The 22561-nt window shown below is 40.1% G+C and overlaps 1 protein-coding gene across 1 annotated transcript in view; it reads left to right on the forward strand.

The window, feature by feature from the left end:
- The first annotated feature begins 12174 nt into the window (after window positions 1-12174).
- COBLL1 (cordon-bleu WH2 repeat protein like 1) overlaps window positions 12175-22561 on the forward strand; it is a 45465-nt gene continuing 35078 nt past the window's right edge. The window contains exons 1-2 of the mRNA XM_026036726.1: window positions 12175-12201; window positions 13651-13757. Coding sequence (XP_025892511.1) covers window positions 12175-12201; window positions 13651-13757 — 134 coding nt within the window. The remainder of the gene's footprint in view (window positions 12202-13650; window positions 13758-22561) is intronic.

A 22561-nucleotide genomic window follows, 5' to 3' on the forward strand; every position in this document is an offset into this window, starting at 1 on the left:
TTCCTAACCATAGGCTGCCTGCAGTGCCACCCTATGGCTTCTTTTTTCATTGCTTCTCTTAAACTATATTTTTCATATCTTTTCTCTCCCCTCACTTCTCCTTTGCTTCCTATAGGGAAGACGCTATGTAAAATCTGGTTTAAACAGGATAATATTGCATATTTCTCTGCCTAACTTCTGTAAGGCAGTAGTATTCGTACCTTCTAAAACCTTCTTAAAGGAAGAACCAGAAAGAGGCTTCTTGGGTAATACTGGTTCATTAATCCACCTGCCATTAATCCGCCAGATTAATTATTGCTGGTTTAGTTGTTGCAGGAAACATTGCATTGGAGCAGGAAAGTGAAAACGTGGCAATTCATAGAAATAAATGAAAAAAATCCTGGTAACTGGTCTGATCTGTTCCAGCACCGTGTCAGTGCATGGGCTCTGCTTCCCGGTACTCAGCTGTTCGGGAGGATGTTTTATTTGAGTTACATTGCCGGTTTGATGCTGCATTCCTTTGGTAGGTGGCTGGTGTCATTTTGCATTCAAGACCTTCCATTTGTTGACTTTATGTGAAAGGGCTCAGAGGACTTAACTTTGTTCTGAGAAGCAGCCATAGGAGGAGTATGTTGTGCTCTTCCTTGCAGCATTGTAAAGTGTCACTTAAATATCAGAAACGGTGTTTTTCCCCATTTGTATTTCCATCCAGCCCTACTGCTACGTGACTGGCTATTTTGCGTGTCTTCTCTAGGTGGCAGCACTAACAGTGTCTTGGAGTGAATTTGTTTCAGCTGAACATCTCCAGTCTTATTAGCACTTTCCCACCTCTCGCCTCTATACTCAGAGCTGACATGCTACTGTAGTCAAGGGAGAGTTGTTTCTCCAGATTTTGTGTGTTTTAAACTGTTACCCTTAATCATGTAGAAATTATTATTTTAATACTTTTAGTGCACTTTTTTTCCTGCAGACGTAGTTATTAATTTTAATTAAGCTATCATAAATGTGTATTAGAATATCTCTTAAGGCTTTTCTCTTTCTTCACTTTAATTCTGTGGAACTTTTCATGGTTCCCCTGCCTTGTTGTTGGCCTGATCCCACTGCCCAGCTCTTCTCACTTACTGCCTCCTCCAGAGCTGCTCATGCTATGTGAAGAGCAGGATGTGGAGCTGGGGAGTGACTAAGGGGTGCAAATTGAGTCTGGGCTAGCAAAGCTCTCGCATGTCATCCCAACACCTCTGGGATTCAGCCTCTTCATGTCGGGCTTTTTATTTTCCTTAATAGAAAAATGATTATGAGAGCATGGTAAGTTTTAAGCTGTACATTTAATATTTTTGTACTTTCTCTGATAAGTGTGTTCTCATGCTCAAATGCATGCTCTAATTACAGAAGTTATACTTAACTTCTTCAAGAAAGCTAAGTTTACTTCTGAATTCTTCCTTCTTGCCTGTAACTAGTAGGGAAAGGACCTCCGAGTTCTTGTATAACCTTAAAGCTAGCTATAGAAATCTCTTATGTGTTTGCTGTGTTGTATGGTATGTGAAAGAGCATTAATAAGAATTAAAACAAATTTTCTAGTGTTGGCAGAAAGCTTTCCATTTTTGATGGGAAGCTGTTGGATTTGTGATTGTCTAATGTAAATGCAGTATATAGCTAGGAAAAATGAGGACTTCCTTGTTACTTTCTGCTCATTCAACAATGCAAAAGCCTTAAAAAGTAACAGTAAAAAGGCTATAATTTATTTTCCAGATCTCTTTTTTTTTTTTTTTTTTAGTACAGTATTTGCATTTAAAACTACTTTTGGGAAATCTGGATTTCTAGCTTTAATAACAAAAGTTACAAGAAATGAGCATGAAGGAAAATAACTGCAATGTTTTTTGGCCGGTCCCTCACGTTTCTTTAGGAAGTTTGGTTATTCCTTGCAGCACCTCTCAGTGGGAAGTGTCATTTAAGCCCCTTGCTGTGAATCTCTTCAGGCTGTTACAGCATGAGAAACAACTGCATTGTAGTTTAGATCTTGGTTTTATTCAGTGGATGTTATTCGCATGACTCAAATGTACGTAATTCTGATTATGCTTAAAACATAAAATCTAATGTTGAAATGTACCCATGCTTGTACATTCTTGTGTATCACAGGTATTAGCTTGAGTCCCTTGTAAAAGATTTTGACTAGGCACCACTTTGTCCTCTAAAAAATAAAGAATTTTATTTTAAGAAATAAAGCTCTTTTGAAACCTGTATAAAATGTGACTCAAGCTGTGGGAAGACTTAAGCATTGTGAATAAAAGTCTAATAGTGGCAGCGCTTTCATCCATTAGCAAAAAAATCTGTGCGAACTGTTGTGAAAGTGGCATTCATGACTGCTGAATGCTGTTCGATATCTTTTTAACGGGTACTTTTATTTATATCTTTCAAAATAAGATTAAAAGTCATGTGAGCTCATCTGTAAAATTTCTTTAGGAGAGAGAGAGGAGATAGTTTTTGATGCTGTAAACTGGTCATGAGGGGGAAAAATACTAAGGAGATAAAATATTTTTAGAGAATGATCCTTTGATTCTGATTTACTCTGTGTCTAACTTGGGCTGTTGGATGTTTTGCTGAAAAAAAAAAATCAGAAATACAGTGCTCTAACCACCTACTTTAACTCTTTGCCCTTCTGTATATGGCTTGAGGAGTTTACAAAGCTGCAATAAAACATCGAATCATAAAATCTCAATGTGTTGTGTGCCCAGGATTATGGTTAGATAAGAACAGATAAACAGACCAAATATTCTGTTGCTAGTGTATCAGTCAATTATAATGTAATGGGTTCTGATAGCATATCAAGACAGGGCATCCAAGGACAACTTGTGAATTTACTCTAGTGGCCTATTATTGGCTGAGGAATATGTCCTGGCTTCTTATTTCTTCTTTTCTGCTTTTATTTCGTCTAGTGCAGCTTGGCTTCCTCAAGCTGGACTTTTTCGGTGTTTGTACTCCACACAGTAAGAAGTGTTTGAACATATATCACCCATTCTTTTTTTTTTTTTTTTTTTTTTTAATGTTTGAGTAGGTAGAATATTGAGCTGATGTTTTGCTCTGAGAAAAGCTTATAAAAGCTTCATGAAGTGCCTGTTTCTTTACTATTGCACGGACGAGACAGACTGTGAAAGTGGTGTAGCTGTAGGATGAGCTCTGCCCCCCTGCATATGGTGCGGTTTCTAGAATATCTGGTTTATCTAGTAGCAGTTTCAATAAGCCTATGAGCTGCTCTTCAAGTTGGCCGAGTAAGGTTTCCACATTCAAGTGGGTGTTCCAGCAAAACATGAGAACCAGGCAACACATATAACATGGGGTTACTTTAGTTTTGTATCTTTTGTGTTTTGTATGCAAGTATGCGAGAAGTTCCTAATACTATGACATGTGTAATACAGCTTGAGCATGACAGGAAAACTTGCGCTTCTTTTAAGTATTTCTCTTCTTACTTCCTCCTGGCTGTGCCCGGGGTAGCAGTGATGTCCCTGCCCTGATACTGCTTTTGGAGCCTCAGGGTGTTGCTCTCCAGTTGGTTTTCTGTCCCTTGGGAATGGAAATCCTTCTGAAAAGCATTCTGAGTTACTCTGATATATAATCCCTTAGCTGAATAACTTGACATCAGTGTTCAAAAGGGAAGGGCCTTCCATTATAAATTTTAGTATTGATCCTGGTAATGGTATTTTTTTGCACTATCTAGTATTTACTTCACTTTGAAGAGTCTGAGAAGTACAGAAAGTGAACAGATGAAGAGAACACAAAAGGCACACTGCTGAAGACATTACTTTTTAAAGTAAGCTAGTGCTAGATGAAATAAATGCAAGCAGTTCTTGTTTCACAGAATGTTAAGTATTGGAACATTGCAGTTATTTTTAACTTTTTTTTTGAGGGTGTTTTATTCAACTTGACCCAAGGTTTTTAAAACAGCATTATGCCACATGAGAACTTTCTGAAAAAGAAACTTGTTACATTTCTTATTAAAGCAACACCTAAATTCCTTATAGAAATCATGCCGTAAAAAATTGGGACAAGTACAGGGTGTTCTCTCAAGAACTGGATCTGACTTAGAAAGGCTTGTAGAGCTGGATCTGAAAGTTTCTGAATTAAAGCATGGGGTTTTCTAAAAATAAAACTGCTCTGGCACCTTCAGTGTCTTTTTTTTGATTAGTTTAGACACTTGGATATCTAACAATGATTTAAGGAAAGTAATACTGTGTAAAGTCTTCTCAATGTCTAGATGTTGTGGAGAAATGATGGGGGGAAAGCGGCAAGAGACACCTCCATTCCCTGAGAGAGTAGCTGGTCATGTGTTGAGCTTTATATATCAAAGAATTTCTTAGAAAATGCAGGTTTGCTTTCCCTGCAATTCCTGTTGTACATGAGTTTGGAGGGTTAAAGAGATATTTTTGCATTTCAACTTTTAAATAGTCTGATATTGCCTCTTTTCAAATATATGTAATTTGTAATGTAATAACAAGTAATGTTTTTTACATTATGTTCCTTTCTAGCACTACTGTAAGTGCTACTTGGTAGTAATAATCCTTTGAATTTATGCTAGTTTAACAATATTTTTGTTATTATTATAAACACAGTCCCTGTTTATATTAGCCCTGTGTTCAGGTGAGCAGGATTTTCAGTCTAGTTGTCTTTGCCTTTGTTATAGGTCTCAGGTTGCCTTAGACATACAAGGTGTCCCAGTGAATAATATGTACCATTTAACTTGTTTCCCTTGTTTGCTTTTTGTGTAGTAACTCAGGTTGCTTCTGTTTGTACGAGAGCCTGCTTCATTTTTTCAGCATAGGCTTTGGATGAGTCTCTTTGTTTTAACTTAGCATTCAGGCAAATGTGGGGTCCTGGTTCTGCCGGTTTGCTTTGCCGAGCCCCCGGGCGCGCGAGGAGCCCCCGCGGCCACGGCCGGCCGCTCCCTTAGCCCTCAGCGGGAGCGCAGGTAACGTAACGCGCTGCTGAAGGCAGGAGGCCTGAGCCAGGCATGAGCATATGGAGCACTAAACCCCGGAGGGCTTCTAGCTCTTAATACCAACATCCTTAATTACTGTTTCTAACCTAGTGTTTAAACTGTGGCGACCATTATGCCCGTCTGTATTAAAGTGACAGCTTCATTTACAGAAACAAATCAAGTACAAGATTTGTGGTGTGTTTCTCTTTTGTCCTATCTTTTGTGTTTTTTTCCCTCTTTGTCTTCCTAGATCCTAAATCTAAAAAAGTATCAGTATGCTACCAAGTCTGTGTCATATTCAGAGTTTTTGTGGAGGTTTATAAAGTGGCATAAAAAAAGTAAGGAATTATTTAAGCATTAATTAATGGTCTTAGGGTAGCACTGCAACAATGGATCACCAGCCATTCAGCTATGCTAGCTATTCTGCAGCGTGGATTTTGAAGAGCTCTTTGAGTGAGAATTGGTATCTCTGGAACATGTCCTGTTAGTTCTTTCTAGAGGCAGCTGAGTGAGGTCTTTTCAGGGCTTTCTTGCCTATACATTCTCCTAAATAAAAAATACAGATGTTTTGCACACAGAGAGAGGGTTATAAAGGTAACTCTGCTGTGACATTAAATCTGTCTTGAGCACTTTCCCAGAAATCTGAATATGGTAATTATAGGTTTAAACAATAAGGAAATTTGAGGGTTGTGCACTTCCTCCGGCTGTTAACCTAACCACTAATTAACCAACAGGAAATTCCAGACCTGAAAGTTTCATTATTGCTATACTAAACTGTAAAGATATAAGTGTTTTAATGAGGATTTCATTATAGCCATCTGTAGCTTGTTTTTAAATTGTGTCAAAGCAAGAAAAACATAATATACCATCTGTTAACAAACCATATTATACTACATAAGTTTAGCTGAATTGAAGAGTACTTGGAAAAATGATCCGCCAATTTGCAACCCTTGTTATCTATTATTTCTTGTATTTGTAGCAGCCAGTAGTGTCACAGCAGTACTACCATCTAAACACTGTGTCATTTACCCCATAAAAGATGCAATTTTTACTTTACATTTGTGTTATAAACTTTTGTGTTCAGAGAGTAAGAGTAGCTGACATTTGGGAATGAGTAATTTCTGGACAACTATCAGCCCAGAAGCAGCTATTCCTTTTACCTGAGTCTGTGTGCTCTTTTATATCACTTCTTTCCTCAGTGTTTTTCTGTGTTCCTTGATAGAGCTTAATCCATACAAACTTTCCCCAAGTTCCTTGATTTGTTGTCCTCTTTGAAAGAGGGAGTTGTGCTGTATTAGCATGCAGCTACCAAGAAATACTGCAGAACCTCAGTTTGTCCGGTGTTCTTAGGTGGAAAGTGCCTGAGGTGAGAAGGTGGTGGTAGTCCTATGGAAGAAGTACAGATTTGAAAGATTTTCTTTTAGCTCAACTAATAATTGAAAAATTATTGAAAACAATTATTGAATAATTGAAAAATAATTGAAAACAGTGAGATGGCAGTTTGGTGATGGCACTTGAGTTATGACAACTAGAGGAGGCTTAATGGTGAAGACTTGCAGAAGGAATTTACACAAGTAAATGATTGGATAATAAAATGAGGCAAAATTCACTTTAGATAAATGTAGTAGGAAACCGTTTGCTATGTGTTTTAGGAAAGAAATAGAGATGAAAAGAGAAAACTGGATTATGCCTCTGTATAATCTATAATGCAATGTATAATCTATAATAATGTATGCAGTTGTGGTCATATTATCTCTAAAGGATTTAGCAGAACTGGAGAAGGTTCAGGGAGGATCAGCAGAGGTGGCAGAGTCTGATATGCCTTTCAGGGAAGAGACACTAGCCAGTCCTCTCCTAGCCTGCATAGATAACACAGGAGTTGGGAGCAGTTGGGAGTGCAGGAAGGGAAACAGCAGCCCATGAATCCTTTCCACTGAGGAGAAGGTCCCATCAACCGTAGGGAGCTCAGAACGAGCAGAAGTGCCTTTTCAACTAGTGCTGTGAAAGAGTGTTGGATGGTGCAGATGCTAAAAATGTGAGGGTTCAAGGCAAGACGGGCCATATGATGGATTTTTTTTTTTTTCCAGAAGGATTTTATTTTGAAAAAAGAATAGAAAACTGACTGGCGCAAAAAGTCCTCTCTTAGCAAATGCTGGATCCTGGAAAGTATCAAAAGTGTGTCCTGATCCCTTCCCTAGGCATCCATTTTTAGCTGTTCTTGCTAATACTGGGTTGCATTGGCCTTTGGCCTCTGTTTTTGCCTTCTTAAGTGTGTCACAGGTCTGCAAGTTGTTGCTTCTCCCTGTGCCAAGTGACTGAAAGGAGAACATGTGGTGGCCTTGTCCAATACATTGATGCTGTGTAAAATTCTTAAACTGAATGTTGCATAATAGAAAAATAATTAAGCCTCAATGTTCATTGTACAATTTATAATCAACTTTCCTTGTTGATGTGTGACTAAGAAAAACAAGTTATTGGTCTGCTTCCAAACCGTCTGGATGCTTCTGTCTATTCCCTCTTCTCCATTTTTTTTTTTTTTTTTCTTTTGGATGGAACAAAAGTGTTTGCCTTTCCCTGGAGACTTGACGATGTTGATCCATCACAGACATTTCAATAGGTACAAAGCAACTTAAAAAATAAATTATTTAATAAAACAGGAATTTATTCTGGAAGAATGCCTATTCTTACTGTAGTAGTCCAGATTTCCTGCTATTCTTACTCCTTTCAGACCAGTTTCTCATGGATATTATTTTTAAAAAGTCATAACTATTTCAGGGTTAGATGAAATATCTGATATTTTAAACAAGCATTTTTCTAATTGTAACAATAGATTGTACAAACATTTTTCTAATTGTAACAAGCTTCAAAGAGCTTCCGAATGGACACATATATCTCTCTATTGGAGATGGGGGGAGGAGGAAGAAGATAAAATAATTTTGATCAACTTTTCCATATACATATGATTAATCTAAAGCAGTTGCGTTCTGGCAGCCTGTTCGGCTTCTGGAGGGGTTATTCACTTGTCTTTTCTCCCAATACAGAAATACTTAATATTCAACTTTTGCTTGTCATTTTTACTTATCATAGTGAATTTGAAAATTAGTTATAAAGATGAATATTGAGAAGCTGTCGGTCATTATTCTCATTAGGATATGCAAGTCTTCTTATCCTTTTGGTATCAGAAACAATTCTGCACGTTAAAAAGCTTGAACACATAAAAGTGTGATCTATACAAATGTGACTTCAGAAAAATTTTGTGTTTAACAAAACGTTTTCTTTTGTGCATTTGTTTCTTTTAAAAGAAAGAAAAAAATATTAAGACTTTCAAAAGACTCAGATGAAAAAGAATAGACTTTATAAAGGACAATAAATAAAATCAAATTGAGGGATTATAATAGTTTTGTATGAATCTTTTAGAATTAGAATTTTGAAATGCATCTCATTCCCGAAATACATTCTGTTTGAAGTACTCCTCTTGGCACCTCTGTATTAGCACATTTTCCCTAAAAAAGAGACTGTCTAGCAGCAGCAAAGGAGAATATATGTGAAAGATTCATAAATGTGTCATTTATTTTCTTTCTTTTACAATTCTTTTACTAATGTTCTGGGAGCTTCTGAAAAAATATTAATCGTATTTTCATATCAGTTTGCCATCTCAAAAGTGTTTTGTAAAAACCCTGTGCTGAGTGATACAAGTGGGAGAAAAACTTACCTCTTTAAGGTGTGCTGGAATAGCCAAGTGTGTGAATTTGGAAATGGAAACCCTTTATCTTTCTTTTCAGATTATCTGAAGTATCTGACACTTGCTTATTTCAAGATCGACTAGCACATGCATTTAAAAAACCCAAAGCACAACTGTATGAAACATGCATGATAATTATTAGAAGTACAAATGAGAATATAGGTATGCAGGATTTCTATACTAAGTCTTCTGACTCAGCACTATAAATAAGAGATGCTGATCTTCTAATGACCTTCATTAGTCTTAAATTGTGTTGTCTATTCCTGGGGGAAAAATATGTATTTTTCAATAGTAATAATTTCACTGCTTTATTTGCAAAAGCTTTAGGGAAAGAAATGCCACTTACTGCCACAAGATACGGGTTTGGACTAAAAAGAAAACTGGACATTTTTATTTTAACAGTGATTGAATATTCCTAGCTACAACCTTTGGAACAGGATGCTTCCAAGCGGAATTCATGACACAGGGACCATAGGGAATATTGTGGCTTGCTGCAGACCACACCAGTATGCTCTTTGCATTGACATTTGCTCGACTGGTGTTCTCAGACTGCAGGTCTGGCTGCATCTGCCTGATGGAGCAGCATCCCAAGCCTGTGAAGCAAGAAACATTTCAAGGGATTTTTTGTTCAGGCTGAGCACTGTTAACTCTTGAGTTTGGGTGCAGGGGAGCAGAGCCAAACAGGAATCCAAGGGACTCTGGGGAGCAGTTTCTGCTAACCTTAAGTGTATTAGATGAAATGGGCTTAATCTGTTTTGCCTGGCCTATGGTGATGGGTGCCTGTGATGGGATTTTGCAGGCAGCAGGTTAGGTAAGGAGCTGTCAGCGCGGTTGTACGCTCTGCGCACATGCTTGCTCAGGGTGTTATCCTCCAGCTGAGACGGGGCCGGAGCCGCTTCACAACCCTGTGTGCCCCGTTCAGACTGAGGAGCTGCATCCTCTAAAGCTGGGAGCCTCCCACAGTGCTGCACTTGCTGGTCGTGCTTGTCCCAAGGTGCTCGCTGACCACAGTCGATGCCAGTGCCTGGGCAGACTTGCACGAAAGCGCTGCTCACGTGGCCGTGTAAGTTTAACACTAGGAAAGGTAACAGAGCTGAGAAGTGATTTCATTTTTTTCAGCCTATCGTTTGAAGCTCACATTTGAGGTACCTTTTCTTGACAATGACCTCAAGTTTCTGTAAGCTGTCCTTCTTAAAACACTGTAAAGTTGTGGGGAGTTTTTGTTTTTCCTCCAGATAGTAGAAATGCTTTTGCATCTGAAAACATTTAATTGAAATCTTAAGCATCAATAATTGTGTACGTAGTACTGATGTTCAAATTAAATGAATATATAAGCATGCCTTTGCTGCCTTGAATCAGTGTCCAGCTGATTACTAGAATTTCCTTACCTGAACTGCCTAGTGGGATATTTTCCAGACAAAGAAATCAGGGAGGCTGAAAAGCATGGAGGAAGGAAGAGTCTTAATTCTAAAACATCCCATTAAAGTTGTTTTGTAAAATTAAAGGGGGCAAGGGAAACAGGACTGTGTTCTTTTTATGGTCTAAAGCCATAGAAGACATAACAAAGCTCCTTAATAGTCTCTTTTGAATTGGCTGAAGTAGATATGTCAGGATTAGTGACTATACAAATCTGTGGATGTACTGGGTAGGTTGTTTGGTCAGGTGGTGGGATTATAAATAGGCAGGCTTAATGTTGTCACCCGTGAAGGAAAGAAGCAGCAGTGAACGCGCCATGCATACGCTCACTCCAACCCCTCTACCTATCCATGCCATCAAAAGAAATTCACTTGATTTTAATGGAGAAGAGAAACCTGACATGTCTTGGAGGTAAGCTGAAGAATAATTTAATCAGTCATAGCTGTTTCTAGTCTCCCTTTCCTTGCTTAGATGATCAGCAGCACGGCTTCCAAGTAATGCATATGTTACAGTGGGAATATCATACTGGTAGTCATTTCATTTACTATATGCGTTGACCCGCAAAGCTGTTCTGCTGAAGGTAAATGGGAATTCTGGCATCATCAGTTGACGTAAAATAACAACTATTTTGCAGGACTGAATATAGATGTCTTGGCAATTACTCGGTGTTTCCTTGCTTATTTGGGTTGGAATCCTCACAATTTCCTTTGCAGGGAGCTGTAGTGGTAGATCTTCAACTGCACTTTAATATTTGCCCTTTCGGTAGGACAGTACCTGATATACTAGAACTTAAACATAGGCCCGTAAAAGGTAAGAGATTTAGTCTCTAGACTTATTTTCGAAGAAAACAAAATATTCAGTCAAGGTACAAAAGTTTTTCTAATTCCCTTTGAGCCACAAAGGTGACTATGAATAGAGACCTGTAAATTTGTCTGTGGAGATGGACTGCTGGAATTTCAGTGTTGAACTCGGTGAGTATAGAGGCTGGTCTGCTTCTTGTTGTTCAAGTTACGGATTGTAGCCTAGAAGTTCAAGTGAGATCAGTTTAAAGAAAGAAGTGTACCTCATGGGGCCTGAAAGGCTTTTCAAACTCATTGTCATTCATCTGTTTTTGATCTAAATTTACGTTAAGAAGAAAAGGATATGTTTGATCAAATGATCTATAAAATTCAATACCTTTAGATTTTTAATATAGTAGCCTCCTTGCCGCATATATATTGCTTTATAATATAAAATACTTCTTTTTTTTTTTTTTTTTATCATGGAACACATTAAACCGCATTGTGGTAATTTCTAAATACATTTACATATATACATATCTTTATATCTCAAGAGGCACTTTGTTTACAGCAACAAAGAATGTAAGAAATGTTGTCCAGTTAGACTTGTGAAAGTCAGTATGCTTCTTGCGTTGGAGTGTAATGTTAAGCAGCGGTGAAAGATACGGGAGATAAACCTGTGCGCTAAAGGGATCCCCTGCTTTGGATGAGAGGGGGTGAATGGGGCAGTCCAGCATGTTCACACCAGCCACTCACCAGCATGGTTGCATAGGAAAGTTTCCCCATGTTTCGCAGAGCAGACTGATGAGAATATTATAATTCATATAAAAGATTAATAGGAAATATGTTTCTTTGCTTCCTTTCCTAAAGGTTTTTTGTACATTACAGTTAAGGCTGGTGCCCCAGTCCCTTTTTTGGGAAGCAGAGAAGTTTTCCAGTGGAAGTTACGGGCAGTCCAGGTAGCTTTGCTATCATCGCACCGCCTGCTCGCTCGAAAGCGAAAGGCCCGTTGCCGGTGCAAGGCCGCGGGGGGAGATGCGTGTGGGGCGTTCCCGGCCCGCAGCTGGTGCGAGCTCCGTGCGCGCTCCCGTGCCGGCTGCATTCGCGGCCTCACCCTCTGGGCGCCTGGGGCTCCAGCAGGGCCATGGGGAGGGAGGCTCTGCAGCCCTGTGCCAGGGCGTGAGGGCCGCCACTGGTGCCTGCGCTGCATGTGACGGCTGCCAGTGCTCCCTTCCCCCACAACCAGAGATAGAAGCAGCCTTGTCTGGGCACCCCTCATGCTTCACGGGATGGTGAACACTACCTTGTTCCCCAAGGTGAGAGGGTTTGCTGCTTTGCTTCCTGAGGAGGATGCAGGGAGAGGTTGGAGCGTGGAAGTGCAAGATGAATGGCAGGATCTGATGGAAGGTCAGGACTCAAAGTCTTCATTCTTAGTTTTGCAGAAGACATTAGCCCTGAGTGTTTGGGGCTTCTGCTTATGCAGTTAACACTGTGTTGATCAGACCTGAGGAGAAACCTTTCAGGTTTGAGAATACTAACTAAGGTGAAAAATAAAGCTGCTAAGATGCTAGACTAGAAACTAGCTGGCATTGGAACAAAATGTTGACCAAACTTAACTTTTTTCTGTTGTTCACTTTCCGATACTGAATTAGGCTTCCTTGTGTGCTACACAGTGGTTTGTCTGTTTTCTCCTCTGCTGTCAGTTCTTCTTATGTTACTTGAGATATGTAACTTTTATAACTTTGTAAATTTTTCTGTTCATAGTAAAAGTGTTCCTTTTCTTCCCAGTCCCTTCCCATCCCTGTTACCATGTCTCCTCCTCAATTTATCAACCCCTCTGTTTCTTGGTCATGCATATGTACAAAAAGGTTTTGAAGTTTAACCAGAGCGTCCGTAGCTAAAAGGTGAAACAACTGGAAGCAGCACAGAGCGGGAGGACGACTTGCAGAGCATTGTGCAAGAGCAAGAGCCCTTTCTTTGCCAAACGCTCACTTAAAAATAGAAATGAGGAGATATTGCTGTACTTGGCTCTTTATCCTTCCAGTATCTGACTCTTCAGATGGGAAACTGCTGCACCCCTCCTTCTAGAGACAGTAAAACTGATCTTTTACCTGTTGTTGCTGCAGAGCTCCCCGCTTCCTCTCCCATGGCGGTTACGTGCAGTGCCCCCCTGCCCAGCCTGCCATGCACCTCCGCTCATGAGTGTGCGTGAGGGAAGGGCAGGGTCTCTGCTCTCCTTTCTCTTCTGGTGGCTGTGAATACTGAGAGGCTCTGATTTTTTTTCTGTGCCTTTCCCAACATCCAAATCCATCCAGCACCTGCCTCCAGTATTACTTCTAAAACAGGCTTTTAAACATGAGAGAGAAGCTGACAAAGAAAAGCTAACATAAGCTGGTGGTTCTTAGCTGCCTTAGTGTTCAGCGTAGTGGCTGTGAAAGCCCCGACTGGAGCTAGGTGCTCCATTTGCTGCTCGCAGAAGGCAGCGGTGCTAACGCTGCTTTCGTGGCTGGGAGATAGTAGCCAGAAGGGCAGAGTTACGTTTTGCTCATGTGGGAGCCCTTAATTGACCCTTACTTGCTGGCCATTGGAGAAAAACATTGGTATGAGCACACACTTAGAGAAGTTCTTGAGAAAAAGATTTGAGGGTTTGTTTCTAGTGGAGGTTTGCTTGAGTTTTAAGCATTTGTTAATTTATTAGTGTATCAAAGGTTAAGCTCCCCCTTTCAGTTTAAGCTGCTCTTTGTTTTCTTTTCCTGTTTATTCAGCCAGTTATATGTTGCTCAATCACTGTTACAGATTTACTGTTTTTCCCTTCCCTACTCCCTTCTTTCTGTCAGACTGCTGACACGACTGTAGATGCAAGAAAGACCAAGTGAGTCATACAAAGTTTTAATAGTTTTGAATGTCATTCATGTTCTTTATAAGTTCTCTTGTTAGTAAATTAGGTTATTTTCTGCCTTTAATTCCTTGTAGAAGGATTTCTAAGAGATGTAAGTATCTGTATTTCAAAGGTATCTTGCAGATGACATGCCATGTCTGTAGTTTTTGTGCTAGCCCTTTTTACTTTAGAAGTTGCTGGTTTTAGCCTTCTAGAAGTAAGGTTGAGGGAACTAATTTTCCTTCACTCTTCTCTCTCTTTTTTTTTTTTTCTTTTAAAAAAAAGAAAAAGAAATGCATATTTTGACACAGCAGAATGTGATAGAATGGAATGTTTATATTAGAACATGTTTCTATAATCCTTTAATAATAGTAGTAATGAACTTTATGCTAATTCATAGTATAAGCTCTTTATTGTTTTATTTTTTTCCTCTGTGTTGCAGGCTGGGACTCTGAGCTCTTGGCTAATTCCCTAGCAGCAAGGCAAGGCTTGTGCTTAGAGGGGAGCTGACTTGCTGAATAGTGTGAGGCACCGCTAGTCAGCAGCTCTTTGTGCTCAAGAGCTGGATAGCCACTGTTCAAAGTGAACTTGAAAAGGTCATTGCAACTTGTGAGGGTGATTTGGCTTTTAAGGGCAATGATTGATTTTCATTATTCTAGAAAAGGTTTAAAATTTTACTGGGTTTATGCTAAATAGTTTTACACTGGACTTGCAGCACTTTGAGAGATTGAAAGCATGACTGTACCATATACATTTGCAGTTATATTGCCCCTCTGCATCTCCCCTTTTTCCTTTTAGTAGAAGAGAAACTTAGCCTTGATTTTGGCTTACGTATAGTCTCCTCTGTTTCCGAGACTGCCACTGCCTTGAGGACAGGCAATCAGACAGGCAAGTGTCTGTTCCAAGGGGCTGGAGGAAACCGCGGGGCTCATTTGTTGCCACTTTGCTTTCAGTGTGAACCAAACGTCCAGGGATTCCACAAGGCTTTCACCTTACTGTCATGGTTACGGTACCAGTTTTGTGATTTATTTCTCTCTAGGATGAATCTTTTTTTCTTCATCTTTTCTCAAGACTGTGAGACTAGTTTAGGAGGGCTTTCACACATTCAATCAATTAGGGGAAAAAAAAAAATCTGTAGCAAGACTTTTGAAAACATGTCTTGATTCCAAGGTGCCTCCCTTTTTTGATCTTATTTAGTTATAGGAGGAGAGTGGTAAAGTTATTATGAGCTATTATTTTTTCCTTTCACTGATGCAGTCATCCTGCACATTGGCATGGATGGGAGAACATCTGCAATTTTTGCTGGATCCTCATTGAGTAAACCTATAGAGATGATCTTCAAAGATCAGTTCATTAATTATATCACTTACAGCATTACTTCTGGCATATGAACTGCCCAACATGTTTCAGGAGAACCGTTTACTACATTCCCTTGATTCTAATACCGTTATATTATTACATATTATTTCAGAATATTTCAGAATATTTAAGGTTGGAAGGGACCTCTACAGATCATCTAGTCCAACCTTCCTGCTCAAGCAGGCACACCTAGAGCATGTGGCACAGGGTGGCATCCAGGCGGGTTTTGAAGACCTCCAGAGTAGGAGACTCCACAACCTCCCTGGGCAGCCTGTTCCACTGCTCTGTCACCCTAACAGTAAAGAAGTTGCTCCTCACCTGGAGACGGAACTTCTTATGCTTCAGTTTGTGGCCATTACCCCTCGTCCTATCGCTGGCCACCAGTGAGAACAGCCTGTCCCCTTCCTCCCTGCATTCTCCCTTCCTGAACTTATACATATTAATCATATCCCCTCTGAGCCGTCTCTTCTCCAGAGAAAACAGGCCCAGCTCGCTCAGCCTCTCTTCATATGAGAGATGTTCCATTCCCTTAATCATCCTGGTTGCCCTTCTCTGGACCCTCTCCAGAAGCTCCACGTCCCTCCTATACTGGGGTGCCCAGAACTGAACACAGTACTCCAGGTGCGGCCTCACCAGAGCTGAGTAGAGGGGCAGAATCACCTCCCTTGACCTGCTGGCAACGCTCCTCCTGATGCAGGCCAGGATGCCATTGGCCTTCTTGGCCACGAGGGCACACTGCTCACTCATGGTTAACTTAGTGTCAACCAGGACTCCCAGGTCCCTCTCCGTGGAGGTGCTTTCCAGCAGGTCGACCCCTAATCTGTACTGATGCCTGGGGTTATTCCTCCCCAGGTGCAGGACCCTGCACTTGTCCTTATTGAACCTCATGAGGTTCCTCTCTGCCCAACTCTCCAGCCTGTCCAGGTCCCTCTGGATGGCAGCACAGCCCTCCGGAGTGTCGGCCACTCCACCCAGCTTGGTGTCATCCGCAAACTTGCTCAGGGTGCATTCCGTGCCCTCGTCCAGGTCATTGATAAACAAGTTGAACAGCACTGGGCCCAGTACTGACCCCTGGGGGACACCACTGGCCACAGGCCTCCAGCTGGACTTATATTATACTTAAAGTATACTTAAGTATATTATACTTAAAAGTATAATTATAATAAATATAATTATATAAAGTATACTTAAGTATATTATACTTAAATAGCAGTATTAATTTGCAATATTGATCTTCCTCCAGCTTGGAAATCTGTAGAGAAATACTCAAATACCTCATTGCCAGAGGAGACTTGTAGATTGTCCCTCCGCTTGGAAATTGGAATTAGAAGTATGTTTCTGTACTGTTTTTTTTGGTAGCTGCTGAGTCACCTACTGGGTACCATATCTCTACACTGTAATTTCAGAATCTTCCCTGAATAATTAAGCTGATAAGTGTTTAGTAATCTGAGTGCTTGCATTTACCTATGGAGGAGATGCAGCAAATATTACCCCCACGTTGTGCTCCACACCCGTTCTGCGCGTGGCTTGCAGGGATCACCTCCTACAGATTGTCTCTCCTTGCTCCACACCTTGGTCTTAACATGCAGCAGGTGCTCTTACAGTAGGAAAAGTGCTCTTACAAATTTTCAACCTCTGAAATTTCTAAATTCTGATCTTTGCCATATGGATCGTAAATCAGGAGGCCTCCTTCGCTCTAATGAGCGAAGCAGACGCAGAGCTGATGATAAGTTAGAGACTTTTTGAAAGTCTTCAAATAAACATTAAATATTTTAATCTTGGTGGAAGAAAACTCTCTGAGGAATGGCATAGGGTGGTTCTTAGGTGAATACTGTCTACAGTCCTGTGTCTGTGTCTGTTCTTACAAAGCATCTGCCAGAGACATATGTAGGAAGCTCAGATATTGAGTTAAAGGGTAGGTGGAGAAAAAAAACATTTCTGGTTTTGCAACTGCTGATTATGGTCTGCTGATTATTTTAAAAATAAAACTGGAAATTTTCTAATGCATATACTGTAATGTCTTCATACATGCAGAACAAATTTAACTTTTGAAGTATCTTTTTTATCATGTACAGAAACTTTTTATTTTTTTATCATGTACCAGAAATTGTCTGTCTTTAGGTTTGTGATTAAGAAAACTGTGCGTGTAGAAAAACATAGTGAAAACCTCATCTTGCTGGTGAGTCTCTTTAGCTGCTGTTTTTAGACAGTTCTAGGACGTGTTCTTCAACCATGTAAATGATACGAGCTATCCCTCTTCTGTCTGGCTTTTTCAGAAACAAGTACCTTAATGGTTTCAAATAGCTACATGGTATTCACATGGCAATGAATGATCAGGCTTGTGTCAGACATGAACTACCTTAATTCCTAACAAGTAGTCTATTAGCACCTGGTCTAACAGATTTGAGCTTTGGAAATGGGAAGTTCATGTGCGCAGACCTCCTCTTTGGAGAGGTGCTGTTTTGAGAGCGATCCCAGGCAGCCTGCCGGCAAACGCGGTGCTGCAGCCGTGGGGGCTGCTTGCTGAGCCTCTCGACAAGCAGTGCTAGACCTGCCAGCAAATGTTGAACGAGCCATTGAAGACTACTTGCTGTATTTAACTTTTAATTCCATTGCATATTAAAATTGAGTGAGTCTTGACTGAGAAGGGGCGAGCAAGAAAGTATGATTGTATTTACATGTACAGCCATAGCTCTTAAATGCAGGTAAGATTTATGATGAGTCTAGTGATGGAAGTTTGCAGACGTGTTTCATGCTGTATAAACAAGGATGTTAAAGCTGGAAGTGTGAGTGAGGTTTTTGGTGTCTGCCATACTGTGATAAGAAATGTCTGGGATCTTCAGTTGGATCAGCAAATCCTCTTTACAGCAGATGTACAAAGACAAGGAATAGGCTGTTTCTGTTTCTTCCTTTACATTTTCAGTGCCCTGGGGCTTTCTGGTTTTTTTTTTTTTTTTTTTTTCCTGTTTTCTTTTGTTTTGTTTAAGTCCGTAGTTTATTTCAAGCTTTGTCCTTGCTTGTCTCATCGTCTCATGGGTGGTTGTGGTTTGTGTTCCCGATTTATAGGATCCTATTCCCATATCCAGCTCTTCATTTGTCTTTATCACTCAATTCAAGATAGAGACACAGTTGGCTCTGCCAGTTGGCACTAACTTTTCCTGAAGGAAGGGCATGTGTTTATACTCTAACTTCAGTCATTTCCCGTAGTTTGGGAAGCACAGTTAGGCTGCAGTCTTGCACTGCTCCTAAATCTTTTTCCTTAGTGTTTGATCTTGGCGATGTGCTGTGGTGCTGCCTTGAAGCCATAACCTCCAGAGAGAGAACTGAAGAATCAACGGGGAAGTTGGTGTTTTTATAGTCTTTGCACAGTACGAGACCAATTTCCTCAGGTGAATATTGTTAAGGAGAAAGTTATACAAGGAATTAGTGGTTTAAATTTTTTTTTAATATCTGTTGTAGAACTGATACAACGTTGTAAACCAAACAAAATATACTTAAATAGACATGAACTCTTACTCAGATGTACTTTGGTTGAGCAGATGATGTGTGAGAGGTTTTGGCCATCTGCTGCTGATGTGGAGATGCATCATTGTCGTAATCAAAAAACATAGTAATTGCTTAGAGTAAGAAGTCAAGGGCAGGAAAAGCCTTGGAGGGAGCTGCATTGCAGGGATTTTTTTTTTCTACTGAGGTGATCTAAACCTGAGCGAGATGCCCTTCTGACTTTGAAAATAAGAAAGTGCTGCTTTCAAATATTGAGGTTGATACAAAAGAAGAAATAAATGTATAATTGCCCTTCATATAAACCTCTACTTAGCTATGCTAGAAGTCAAATTAACAAATTTAAATCTCTGTAAACCTATGCTGCAGTACGAAGTTATTGGCTTAATAAACTTCTTCAGGATCTGGAGATGACTGAATTGAGAGAACTGTTACCTTCCTGCCTTTACCAGGTGCTTCTTACAGAAGATTTGAGCAATGACTCTGATGTTGGAAGTGTGATCCTGAGTAATTCCTGTGCAAGGTGTCTTTGTTTTGTAGAGTATCTCATGTAGTTGTGTTCTAGCTTGGAAGTTAAGTCCTGTCAATGTTGAGACTTTCTTTGATAGCAAGTCTCTAGGAGGTGGTTTGGTGGTTTGTTTATGCTTTAGCCTTTGGCCTTTGGTTGTGTACATATCTAGCAGAGAAGGTTTAATTTGCAAATAGACTTCCTCTCTCTTCAGTGCTTGGGGGAAAGTGATCCTTACAGAGAGGAAGTGCTGCTGATAACTGGAGTATCTAGGCCGTTGTAAGTTCAAGTATTTCTCATTGTTTTAAAGTTCCTTTATGCAGTTACTGATAGTTAAAAATCTCCTACTTGAAACTTTGTAATATGCATTTGCTGAAGTGCTGAAGCTTTTTTATTGTTATTAATTAATATCAAATGACTATATCTTATTTTATCATACAAAAGGCTTCAATGCACCACTGACATTCCCACTGACAAGGGGAATATGGAGCATGTAAAATCATGAATTTATGGGGCTAGGAACTTCTCAGGGCTAGGAATTGTTTTTTTCTGCTTTATGATAACAATCAGAGGAGAGCAATATTATATTTTCCACTTTGTCACAAGCAGTTGAGTAAACAGAAGATGACATTCAAGTTGCTGCAGCCTGACAGGGAGCTGCAGTTGAGAGCTGGTGCCCTGACGCTAAGCAGGGGTTGCATCACTGCGGGTGGCTGGAGCCTGGTGTTTCAGTGCCGGGGGCAGAGAGAAGTCAGTCATCGGGAGTGGGCTGGAGCCTGTGGAAGCAGGGAAGCACTGAAGGCTTGTGTTGAACAGGCTACTTCAGCACAATTTGCAGAGGATTTCTTTTGCTACAAATTGTGGCCTTATTTATTTAAAAAAAAATACATTTGAACTGCCTTTCTGTATGCCCTAGCTAAATAAGCTGTACTTTGATTCTTCCCACAACTGTTCTTTAGTTCTGGAGTAGCCAAGGAGATGAGATGCTTTTTAGTTGTTCCACCTCCTTCTAATGTTTACTTCAAAAATTAGAGCAGATCTGCTCCGTTCTCAGCACATCTGGAAACTGTCTGAAAAAGAACAGCATTGTGCATGAGATCATTAGCTGGACACCTTTTTCTGAACTCTAAGTAATATTGTTCTGTGATTGGAATTTATTCTATTGCTTTTTTTTTTTTTCTTCTTTCTATTGAGGAAACAGTCTTGACCATTCTCCCAGTCTTTAAAAAAGAAAAATCAATTAAAAAGCTGGTAGCTCACACCATTTACTGAGTGTCTGGTAGAAGATGAGGAGGTAAGAGAGTACTGGGCTTTAGTGTCGGTTTTCTTGCTCATGAAGAGCTTGAAATGATGACAGGGACATGGAGTTACCTGGATAATGCTGTCTATGCTGGGGCTGGGGTGAGTAAAGCTAAAACAGGAGGTACCAGGAGCAGCCAGAGGTGGGTCTGCCCCGGACACACCCTGTGCGCAGCTTCCTGGAGGCCCCGCAGCGCAACGGGAGCGACTGCAGGTTAAAGCTCATGGCATGAGAGCGTTTCCAGCCCCGTTTCCAGCCCCTCTCGCCCGCTGCTTTTCATCAGCACCCGCCGAGTGCCTGGCAGGGATCCCCATGTGCGCGTGAGCCATTGGTGCCTCTGTCCCCAACTTTGCCATCCTACCTGGTGCACATGTCCCTGACAAGTGCCTTTTAGCAGTTCTGGCTCCCTGCAGGGCAAGTGGGACACTCTGTAAATAAGGCTGGATTTTACTAATAGGAACCCTGCTTTTACTGGTGTTAATTTTGTTTAACTACTAACTCTGGAATTCCAGGAACAAAATTGCCATTGTCTGCTGGGAGGAAGCTGCCGTCTCCTAGTACTCATGAGCAAATCTTACTGTGGTGTGTGGCCGTCAGGGATAAAATGCTGAGTGCAGTTTGATAAGCACTGTTTAACAGTGATCTGAGGTGCATCTGCTTGGCAACAGGACGGGTGTAAAATGGGAAAAGCTATATTTATTTATTTATTTTTGCTCTTAGTAACCTCTCATACTTTTCTCTCCTTCCTTTATAAGGTCTATATGAGCTAGTGATTTCTGTTTGGCAGTTAAAATTCATACAGGAAAAGAAATGTTGGAGGGCAGTAAAAAGTAGCTTGCTTCATTTTGCAGCATTCACAAAACTCCAAAATGACCCTGGCATGCTGTTCTAGGGGACCCAGATTAAGATTTGGAGCTAACAGTGCAGATCTTAAAGTGTGCATGGAAGCACTACACACCAAAAACTAGTTGAAACCATCAGCAGAGAGGACATCTAATTTAATGATGAATCTTCGCTGTGCGTGTTCGGAAAGCTGTGAGCCCTCCGATTGCTCTTGAGAGGCTGGGAATGGTTAATTATTCAGCATGCAGTTCTGAAGTTCAAAACTCCTTAAGCACTTTCAGAAACAGATGGGTCATGTGAAATCTCATTACACAGTCGTCTTTTGCAATGCTGCTGTGGACCTTGTTTGTTCTCCACTGTAAGTGACTTTAAACTTTGTTTTCAAAAGGGAGATGTGTGTTTCTAATTCTCCATATACTACAGCCTTTGTTTTGATTCTGTAGGGTAATTGGAGAAGTTAATTTGTTTGGTTGCACTGACAATAAACTTTGCTACAACCCCAGGATCTAAACTGTCAGCTTCAAACAAAGTTTGAAGCCTTTGTTTATTATGCTTTTTCAATATGTATATTTGTTTTTTTAGTGAATGTAGTTCAATTCTCACTTTTTAAAAGATTACTTATAAGAAATTAAACATATGTGCTCATTTTTTTTTTTATGGTGAAATCAGTGATATTCTTTGTTCTTCCTAAATGTATAAGGTACCTCCATCTTGGATTTTTTAAAAATATATTTGTGATCATGAGAGCTCTTTCATGTTTTTTTCCTTAAGTACAAAATTGTAATATAAAAATAAAATTTAATTGTTTCAGGATGATTAGGCATTTGCCACTGAATGCAGATATTATTTTTGATGCTTTTTTCCCCCCCCTGCTTTGTATCAAGGTACTTCTTCAAGTACCCAGAGCACTATTTTTGATTTATTTACCTCAGGGCTCATGTTTCTGAATGTTTTCATGAAGCTTGCACCTAATGAATGATTATAATTTCCTGATAAGTGCTTTGAATAAAAGAAGATGCTGAATTGTATGTTGTAGGGAATGCAAGTTCTATTCTCAAAATTTACTCTATCATGAATTGTTTCCCAAGGAAGTTTTCCTTTTACACAGTTCAGGGTTGGTTGGTTTGTTCTTCATTTTGGCAAAGGGAAAAAAAAAAGAGAGAGAAATAGGTAAAACTTAACTATTCTATTCAAGAGTATATCACATTTTCGCTGAGAAGGAAAGGAGAGTGAGAAAATAAAAATAGCTGGGAAATCAGCAGGGGTGAGGGGATAAGATAAAAGCTT

Source organism: Nothoprocta perdicaria, unplaced genomic scaffold (genome assembly GCF_003342845.1).
Source record: "Nothoprocta perdicaria isolate Ctin4 unplaced genomic scaffold, notPer1 scaffold_0, whole genome shotgun sequence".
NCBI classification, from domain to species: Eukaryota; Metazoa; Chordata; class Aves; order Tinamiformes; family Tinamidae; genus Nothoprocta; species Nothoprocta perdicaria.